This window comes from Vitis riparia, chromosome 17 (assembly GCF_004353265.1).
Source record: "Vitis riparia cultivar Riparia Gloire de Montpellier isolate 1030 chromosome 17, EGFV_Vit.rip_1.0, whole genome shotgun sequence".
In the NCBI taxonomy this organism is placed as follows: Eukaryota; Viridiplantae; Streptophyta; class Magnoliopsida; order Vitales; family Vitaceae; genus Vitis; species Vitis riparia.
In genome coordinates this window covers 11,172,798-11,183,217 of record NC_048447.1, presented here as the reverse complement: position 1 = coordinate 11,183,217, position 10,420 = coordinate 11,172,798, and the positions used below count along the sequence as shown (strand labels likewise).

General features: G+C 32.5%; 1 protein-coding gene across 3 annotated transcripts; it reads left to right on the top strand.

Moving 5' to 3' along the window:
- The first annotated feature begins 1,251 nt into the window (after positions 1 to 1,251).
- On the top strand, positions 1,252 to 10,420 carry LOC117904382 (paired amphipathic helix protein Sin3-like 3). Of its 3 annotated transcripts, none has more exons than XM_034816967.1 (5): positions 1,252 to 1,374; positions 1,479 to 1,622; positions 8,775 to 8,958; positions 9,037 to 9,129; positions 9,917 to 10,420. In XM_034816967.1, exons 1-5 carry the CDS (start codon positions 1,340 to 1,342, stop codon positions 10,025 to 10,027), a joined length of 567 nt encoding a protein of 188 aa, XP_034672858.1. In that variant the 5' UTR covers positions 1,252 to 1,339; the 3' UTR covers positions 10,028 to 10,420. The 3 variants fall into 3 exon arrangements, with proteins under 3 accessions (XP_034672858.1, XP_034672857.1, XP_034672859.1); XM_034816966.1 differs by having other exon boundaries at positions 1,476 to 1,622; XM_034816968.1 differs by having other exon boundaries at positions 1,252 to 1,387; positions 1,476 to 1,622.

The following is a 10,420-nucleotide window of genomic DNA, read 5'->3' as shown; positions in this document are numbered from 1 at the left end:
AAATGTTTTTAGTAGAAGTATTTATTTATAAAAGTACGTTTGATAGTGATTTTGAGAAGTGTTTTTAGCATTTTAATAGTCAAAAAATAAAAATTTTAAAGTGCTAGAAAGATCAAAAATACTTTTCAGAATAATTGTCAAATACATAATAAATGTTTTTAGTATAAGTATTTATTTATTTAAAGTATGTTTGACAATGATTTTGAAAAGTGTTTTTAACATTTTTAATACTCGAAAAATAAAAATTTTAAAGTGTTAGAAATACCAAAAACACTTTTCAGAATCATTAATAACTTAGTGTTTTTAGATCAATCACCAATAAAATATTTATCAAAAAAGCACTATTAATGATTTTTCAATAAATTTTTAATAAAAAAATTAGGTATTTGATAAAACTTAGAGTGTGTTTGAAAGTGATTTTGAGAAGTATTTTTAATATTTTTAATACTTAAAAAATAAATATTTTCAAGTTTTAGAAAGACTAGAACACTGTCAAACGCATATAAAGTGTTTTTAGATGAATCACCAATAAAATGTTTATCCATAAAACACTATCACTATTTTTTAATAAAATTTTAATAAAAAATGAGGTATTTGACAAAATTTAGAGTGTGTTTGGTAGTGGTTTTGGGAAGTATTTTTAATATTTTTAATGTTTAAAAAACAAATATTTTCAAGTGTTAGAAATGCTATAAACACTTATCTGGATCGTTGCCAAACACATTCTTATAAAACATTTTAAAAAATGTGAAAAACCACTTATAATACTAAAAAATTACTTATACAATGTTTTTTGAATAAATACTTGTAAGTGATTATTCTAAAAACACTTTCAGACAAAATACTTTCACTAAAAATACTTTAAATAAAAATGTTACTAAACACATTTTTAATTTAAGTAATTTAGTAAATTTAAGTAATACATAAAAATAATTAACTTATTTTTAAACTAACGAATCCATTTTATTTTTTTACCTTCATTTGTCTTGTTTACCTTTATGATATTTTTTGTTATTCCAAAATATTTATTTTACTTAATTTTTTTTATTATAATATTTTATTATAATTATAATTTATGATGATAAATATTTCGATGATTTAGATTAAATTTTAATTTAATTTTATGAAATATTTAACAAGTACGAAGTTTTTCGGAACCAAGAAATCGGCCGAAAAGAAAAAGTGCAGTATAAAACACACCAAACAGCGTGTTGGCCCATAATTTCCCTAATAAGCCCAAGGGTCCAGAATCATCTTTGCAGCGAAACAGAACTACTAACTGCAACAACCGCGAAAGAAACGACTGTGGGTGTTTGAATTGAAGCTCCGACGCGTCATCATGGCCGATCCCAATCAACCATCGCCGTCTTCTCAGTACGATCAGCGAGTCTCTCTCATCTCTCTTTCTCTCTCTCATCTTACCGTAATGTCTCTTTCTCACTGAATCTTCAATACGCATGTCATTTGTTATGAAGAAGTGTTTCAAGGGCTAGAACGGAAGGGAAGCGAACGATAGAACAGGGAGTGGAGTATCTCAAGTTGGTGAGGGATACATTTGGGTCTCGCAAAGATAGCCGATACCGTGGTTTTTTGCGAGTCATGAAAGATTACAAGGAAGGAACGTACGTTCATTTCTTTTCTTCTTCTTTTTATTTCCCCCCTACTTTTGGGTTTGTTTTTGTTTTGATGTCCTCTGTTTCATTATTCATGGGATGGATGTGTTTGGTTGACGAAGAAGTGTGGGAAAATATGAATTTGGGTGGGTATTGGAGACGCGAAACTAAGCCATCCGGTTATGAGGACAGAATTTGGCTTTACGGATATTGTTTAAATGGCTTAGGGTTAGGTTTAGAATGAAGATGGTGGCTTGGCTAAAATAAGGAAATGAGTATACATTAGTGAAAAATAAAATAAAATAAAAAGATCAAATGTACCTGGGGTTTCTTAATCACAATTTGGAGATGAGGCAATCTCATCCTAAGGCTCTCTTTCTTACTGGGAACCCAAGAGGAAATAGGATGGAAAATGTTGACAGTAGATCGAGGAAGGAATCCATTTTCTTCTTTTTTTCTTTTCTTTATTCTAGTTCTAAAGCTTATACTTTGATCAGATATTGAAATCAATGAGGGAAAGAAAGAAAGACAAGTGGAAGCAATATTAATTTCTTTTGTATGGTTACAATAGGAATATGAAGAAAAACAAAATATTACGAAAACAGGGGAAAAATTTTACATTTTTCGACTCCATTTTTTTTTTTTGTTCACAATATTTGAGGGAAGTTAGGGAAAGTGTGCAGGAATATTTGGCTCAGATTTGCATTCTATTTCCTTCCTCGTTGTATTTCTTTTTTCCTTTCCCTTTGCCTCAGCTCTTGCGGAACAGAAAAAGTAAGCTTTTAAGTCTGCCAGTCTTCTCAGATTAACACAACCTTTTTTAAGACCACATCCGTAACCTTAGAAGTCAGAACAATAATCCTGGATGCTGAATATATTAATTCCAGTCTTCAATTAATGTGGTGTTATTTTTGTCATCTCTTAGCTTCTATGCAAAGTACCTAAAGTATTGCAAATGATTCTTGCCTTTTGAGTCAATCTTTCTCAGCACTTCTTTCCTATAAGTAGAGATGTAAGTTTTGGCTAGGTAGCTCAAAACTTGGCATAGAAAAATTTAGGTAAGTGCTGTCCAAGCTTGGCCCAAGCCTAGCCTGGCCCACTAGAGGAGCCAGTGTGGGTTCAACGGGGTCTGGGGCACATGCCATCCTGAAATTTGAAACAATTTCTGTCTACATGAAGCAAGGATTATTGTAGCTCTGAAGGCTTTATTATTCTCTGTATAATAGCCTTCTATCTGTAAAGGCAATTTTGACCATCTATGGTACCTTAGATTCCTGTTGGAAATTTCACTTTATGCAATAGTACAATATTGTATAGATGGTCAGCCTCCCTATCTTGTAAACAAGGCCTCTATATCTCCTACAAATGTGATATGGTTTCTTGTCTCATTTAATGCAATCTCCACCCTCCTGAGGGTTTGTCAACTGGTGGATAACACATTAAAGGTACTTCTTTTTCTTTCTAAAGCTTTCCATTGGGTGAAGACTACAAGAACTTGGACCTTGGTTTAGGTTTCTGATTTATCTCAACATGAAGATAAGGATGTAAAAATGGAGAAATTTTTAAAAAAAATATCTTAATCCTTGTCAAGTTATATACTTGCGTGAAGTAAAAACTAATGCGAGTTTAATATATTAATGGTGTAATTGACATTTTATTTACAGTAGGAGTCTTTTTAAGTTTAGGTTCATTAAGTGGATTGGAAAGGTAGGAAGTGGGCTTTTATTTTGCTTGTTTAATTTTGAAGGGAAGATTGTTGTTGTTGTAGTAAATTTGAACAAAATATAACTTGCCTTAAAGTGATTTTATCTAGGTACAGTCAATTTAGCATGCTAAAGTTTTGCTCTTCCATGATGATGGTTGTTGTCTTTCTCATGTTGAATATGTTTGAGTAGGGTTCTTAGGAAGAGGCCAGCCATATAGGATGAGATATCATAGTTTGAAGGGAAAATCTAGGAGAGTTCATTTTTCTCTTTTTTTTTTTCCTTGTTTTCCTTTTGACAAGAGTTAGAGCCTTGCTATAGTTGTTTGAAAAGGTAGCTCCCATACAAATTTTCCTGTGATAAATGAAGGCTTTTTGGTGATGAAATGTTTCTATAAGACGTGATGATATTCCCTTTCTCTCATTCTGATCAATATGCACTCAATGCATGTCAATTCTGCATTGAGTTTGCAATTCTAATTACCAAACCAAAAGCCTTAAACAAATTGTTAAATTACTTAGTGGTGGATGAACAGTCCCATCATCGAGATTTATTAAGCCTGTCCCTAGTCTTGTTCCCAATTTAAATAGATGTCTTAGTATCTAAATGTTGTGTTGAAGTTGACATATTTGAGTGGGTATAAGAGATCATTGAGCCATAAATACTTGGAAGGAACATACCTAAATAAATACTAGGAAGGAACATTTGCTCTTTTTGCAACAAGAGTGAAGTAAAGTTTCCTTTCAGGTGTATGTGATGTCACCTGCATCTAAAGATTTATAGGAAAAAACCCCTTGACATCCACCATGAGTGGGCGTGCGCATTCTATGGGCCTAGGAGGTACTCAGGCATCTTTGCCCTAGTGTTGTAGGGATGGGGAGAAAGTGAAACACAGGAGAGAGTATGGATGGAACCTTTCATTAGAGCTTAGAGGGAGTAAGTGCCCAGAGCATGCTAGTGGATATCATTGTAATTATTTGACGTTGAGTCATAGGGCATACAATGTTTTTTAATTTGCCAGACCGTAGTGACGCATATGTATCACAAATTAGACACATGACATGCAATGACCAAGCCATGCGGATCCTGTAAAACAAGATGTCAGCAGCATCAAATGACAAAAACTAAGGAAGTTATGCTTTTATTTATTTATTTTTTGTTAGCATCTATCAAAATAGTGATACCACATGAAATATCAACCAAATTTTACATATAATGTTAATTATTTATATTACTGTAGGAAATTGTTAAAACTGATTTTTCAATACCACCATGGAGTATATGGTTATAGTTTCTTTTTTATTAAACAAGGTATATGGTTCCAGTCGGATATGTTAGATAAAACAAGATAAGTTTATCACCTCACCTTGTGGATAGATTGTAGAACAACTCTATATTTTGGGATTTTGTTGGCATGCGTGGTTTTGTTAAAACTTGTGGATTTGCAGTTTATGCTTTCTAGTCTTTATGTGCTAGAATCTGTAGGAAGCTTGGCCATATCGAAGAGTGGAGGCACCAATTTTTCCCTTGGAATTTTATAAGTTACTGCAGTTTTATTGGATTACTTTGTGTCCATTTGTATACACTTTCTGTTTTTGATTTTTAAAACCAGGAATTTCTATATGAAAGTAAAACATCTTGTATAAAAAGTATAAATTTGTCTTATGTGTTTAGAAATTACTTTAGAAAATTTTAAAATTTAAGATAGTAAATTTTTTTTGATACCTCAATTTTTTAAACAGATTTTAAAATCATTATTTTTTTTAATGAACTCTCTAAGAGTTCTTGTATCTTATATAAAAGTTACTACTATTTTCTTATCTTAAAAATAGAAAACAAGAAGAGTATCCAAACGGACACTTAGTGGCTAATTTTAGTTTCAAGGAAGTATTGCTACTGATACGGTTTTATGTGTATCTACTACAACTTGTTCTTGCAATTCATCCTGTCCAATTCTAGTTAGATGTGTGTTTGATGCTATCATCTTTGGTTGACTTGCTATCCTCTAATGTATTTTTTTGTTCATTAGGAATGAAATAGTTGAATGAGAATTCCATTCCACCAGTGGCTCATTCTGGCAGTAGGTTGCAAATAGTAGCCTGGAATGGGAATAGAATTTCTTTTCCATTCCATGGTAACTTCATGATATTCATTTCTTCATACTCCTTATTTATTATCATTCCCCTTTCAAGCTGAAAATAGAAAAAGACAGAACAAGCTATCAAAAAAATATGGGTATCAAACAAAAGTTCTCATATTTTTTTTTTTAAATTTCATATTTTATGTTCTTTTGGTTGATGAGAAAGTGAAAATTTTCTATTTGGGCTCTGAGATATGGAGGAAAAAAAAGAGATAAAATTTTATTCTTATTAATTTTTAAGTTTTGTTGTTTATATTTTATTTGTTGATGGGAAATTGAGTTGCTTTTTTATCTACTTATTGAGACAACAGAGGAAAAAGAGGAGAGAATTGATTGTTTTCCCCTTTCAATTTCATGTTTTATTTATATTTGGACAATGAGAATTTCTTTTTGGTTGAGAAAATGGAGGAAGGGTTTATTTGATTTGTTGCCACACAAATAAAGGAACGAAAGAGAAAAATAATTTTAATTCCTTTTTTGGTCGATAAAAAAAAATGAAGATTTTATGCTTGGTTATTGAAAAGTGGGGTAATGTTGAATAGTGGTACTATTGAAAATACATTTATTTTCAAATCAATTTCGACCATCATCAAAGGTTGAAATGAATATAAGAAGTTATTCATACTATTGATTCCTAAGGTATTTTAAAACATAGGAATGGAATTTGAAAAAATTCATTCTGATTCTACCATAGGAAGAATTGGAAAGAATATCCATTTCTGATCTTTTATTGCACCTAATCAAATAAATGATAATATTCTAATGGTTGGACTTATAGCCATTTGATGTGGACTGAATCTATTGGGGCTAAATTCTCGAGCACATAGAAATATTGAAATCACCAAAGCTTAGAGTACCAAGGAGTCTTTGGACCAGGGATCACAATCTCGATCAAGACCGGTACGACTCGGCCATGGTGGATACTAGACCGATACCTGAGTTCATTATTTGGTTGTCTTGCGAATAGGCATGATTGAATTGAAGATAAATTAACCGTCTTGAAGCAAATCACGCAGCAACTTTGAGACAACTCAAAGATTATGCCGATATTGATCTATTTGAGTGCATCTGGGTGATAGGTGATGGACAAAATGGTAATGGTGGAGCAAAAATGTGGAGAAGAGGAGAAGATCAAAACCCACAAAAATAAAGAACTATGTATGGAGAGTTCGAACCCTCTACATCTTCATCCTTATATTTGCATCTGAAAAACCTATGTTCCAGTAGGGTAACACCCAAAGATATATGAATGAGTGTATTTTAAAGATTTTAATATAAGAATTGAAATTTTTATTCCAATTAAACCTTATAAGAAATTAGGAATGATCAATGACAATTTAACACATAAGATCAAGAGGTTTTTTATGTGGAAAACCCTCATACTAACTGTGGGGATAAAAAACCATGGGGTTTAAGACTTGAGATCTAAATCCATTATATGAGACTATGGTACACAATTTTATTTGGTTGTTTACCCTAAGACTTACTATCCAATGTTTTTATCATGATCTACGTTTGCTATGTAGTACCTTGAATGCTCTAGTGGATTCGAATGCTTCGGTGGATTCACCTTAGCTCCTAAAGGGATGCAAGTCTCTTCAACAACTCAGAGTTCATTCAAAGAACCTTTGAGAACTTTTGAGAATGGTAGGACAAGTTAAGGATGTTTTCTGAATGAGAGCATCCCTTAAAACACATTTAGGTAGGAAATAGAATTTAAAAAAAAAAAAAAAATCCCAATTTTCCAAAAATTAATTAAAACATTTTAGCTCAATTTTAAAACTTCCAATCCAACCCTACCTCATCAAAAAACTAACTTACCTTTACTCGAACCTTTTTAGACCTACCTATGATGGTCTAGTTGATGAAACGACAACCTCAAATCTTCAATGGAAAGTAAGTTACTGTTTAAAAAGACCTTATACTATAATGCAAAGGAACAAAATTGCCAACAACAAAAACAAAACAGTGTCCTAACGACATCTTCATCCTTCAAACTTTGCATCTTCATATGGTTGCTTTGTCTAGTTTAGAGCCTTCAAAAATGGGTATTGTGCAGAGAAATAAGGAGTCATCCATTTAGAGGTGAAATGGGTATCATGCAAAGAAGGGGATAGGTGTTTGATGGGGTGTATGGGTAATTTGATAGGATTAAGAATTTAGGTTTTGAATCATGAGCATTTGTCTTTGAATCATGGGCATTTGTTTTTAAGTAGATAATGAGTATTTGGTGGGTATTTGTATTTAAATGGATGATAGAAATTTGATGGAAATTAGGATTATAGCAAATGAATAATAAATATTTAGGTTTACATCAAATAAATAGGAAATGAATATTAATATAAAAATTAAAATTAACGAATATATTTGATAGGAAAAATTATGTTTATTTTTTTAAAGACGATTCATGGTTGTATTTCTTTAATAATTCAAAATATTTAATTTAAGCAAATCTGTTAGAAAAAAATAAGTTCACTTTTTCTTATTTTCATCTTCAATAAGAAATATTTACTATTAAGTAATTGAATTAAGAATTTTTAAATTTTAATATTGTTATAAATCATTCTAAAGGTATGCTTTTATCACAATTTGAATAATTCTATATGCAATAAAAATTTATTGTATTAATTTTTTAGTCTATCTATTTGTATTTATTTTTGTAATAATTTTTGTAATCTTTTTAAAAAAATTTAAGCTTTTAAACCAGAATCTTTTGCATATCATCCGATACCAATCTAAGATGTTGAGACTAATGTGTCTCAGGACCCTCAAGTTGGTGATTGATATTGTGACTTTCAACCATGCTTAGGACTTCCATTGAGGTTGTCGATTGATATATGGCATCCATCATTATTTTTGGGGCCTCTCAGTTTTCATAGAGTTTGGAATTTTTTACCTTTATATTTGAGTTGCAATAGGTTAGTGGCATGATTTTGGTACGCTTGTTTTTTTTAACCTTTTTCTAATCAAGCTTTTATCATCTGACAATAAAGATAAGGTCTACTCTTTCTTAAATGTTGATTTATTTGCACTTCTTTTGAGTACATGTACTGGAAATTACGGTTGTGGGAGACAATGGTTTTTAGAGAATGTTCTCAGACGTTATGAATTTCAACAAGAAGATTTTATAAGGATGCTTTTAGCATATAATTGTGTATACTTTTATTCTCAAATACTCATGTGATTTTCACTATTGAAAGTATAAATGCCATTAGATGGGAGTCTCCACGTATTGAAGTAGTGAAGATAATGTTCAATTATCTAATCAGTTGTTACATTGGCATACCAATATCCTCTGTTGTGTGTGCATGCTGACAGATTTGATACCCTGGAAGTTATATCATTGGTGAAGGAGATGTTTGAGGGCCACCATGAACTCTTGACGGGTTTCAACATCTTGTTGCCAAGAGGATACAGTATTAATTCTGTTGCACCTACAAAAGACCCACCAACAGCATTGGAAGCTCGTGTGGAGGCTGTCAACTTAGTAAACAAAATCAGGGTATGATCTAAGAACAGAAAAACAGAACCATTTTCACTTTCTATTCTCCTAATTTGAGTCAATGTTTTATGATTGCAGACCCGGTTGCAGGATGACAAGCTTTACAGATCCCTCGTTGATGTTATGTGCAAATATGGAAGGAATCCCCGTGTTAACATTCTTCTCAAAGAGGTGCTCACCATTAAAGATTCATGTCTCCCTACTTATATGTCATAGGTGTACCATATTCAAGGCCTGATGGATCCAGACAGGCCATTGTATCCTGGCTTTTAACTATTTTGTCCAGTCTGGGGATAAAACGACTAGAAACATACACATGTTACCTACACAAAGACAAGGGTTTCCTATAGTGATTATCGTTTTTATTTTTTAAAGAACTTGGTATAAAAATCACTACCACTCAAAAAAATCCTCACAAGTGAAATGAGGAGTAACTTGGTGAGGAACTTAAAAGAAGGGGAGGAATCCCACTACCCTTATAATTGTCACGGTCAGACTCATGTCATGAGGCAAGTAGCACTTACTTCAATATATACTTGTAAAATCCTCCGAATGCTTTCAACGAGCTCTCTTTTTAATCAGTACATTTAGCATTGCATTTGCAGGGCTTGCTGGGGACCTGTTGTGGGTGCCATCACCTAAATCTTTTTACCTCTCAAAAGTGCAGAAATCTTTGGAATTTGGAAAATAAAACGAGGGAACAATAGGAAAAACAACTATACTTCTAATTTCTTGAAATTCATACATCTATATATCCAGGGGGCATGCTACTAATGGATCCTAATGAGGTTTAACCCCCTGTAGGGTGTTAAACAATGGAGTCTCTTTTATAACTTATCAACCTAAATCCTAGAAATCAGGGTTGGATAAGTCAAGTAATGGGAACCCATCCTCACATCTGATATATATCTAGCCTATTTTGTTTGAACTGTTTGCTTAGCTTTTTTCCTTGTTGCAGCTACCCATCCTTTTTCAAGACCATCCAGATTTACTTGCGGAATTATATATCCGCTACCCAGAGACAAAAGGACAAGTCCCAGAGAGATGTACAGAAGGTTCAGAAACATGACAAAGGAGTTTTATGGTTTAGTGACTTTCTTGTTCTAACCTGCATTGTTATTGATTACAACTTTTCTTGAATTGGGGGCTGGGTGGGGCTTTAATTGGTTGCAATATGCGAGGTTCCATCAATGACAGCTGAAACACATGTGCCACGGTCTTCTAACACTTGTTGCTTCTTATATGGTTTTGGTGATTCTCCATGTTGAAGTAGATCATTGTGTTGTCTGGTAGGTGAATAAAGCTTTTGTGCAGTTTAGTTGATCCTGTTTAGAACAAGGAATGAGTATTAGAGGATAGCGGCTTTCACTTTGTCTCTCCTCATAACTCTGCAAATTGCATTGAATAGTTTTGAAGCTGAATTTGTTACCTTTTTAAAGGAAATGAGAATCAGTTACAGGTA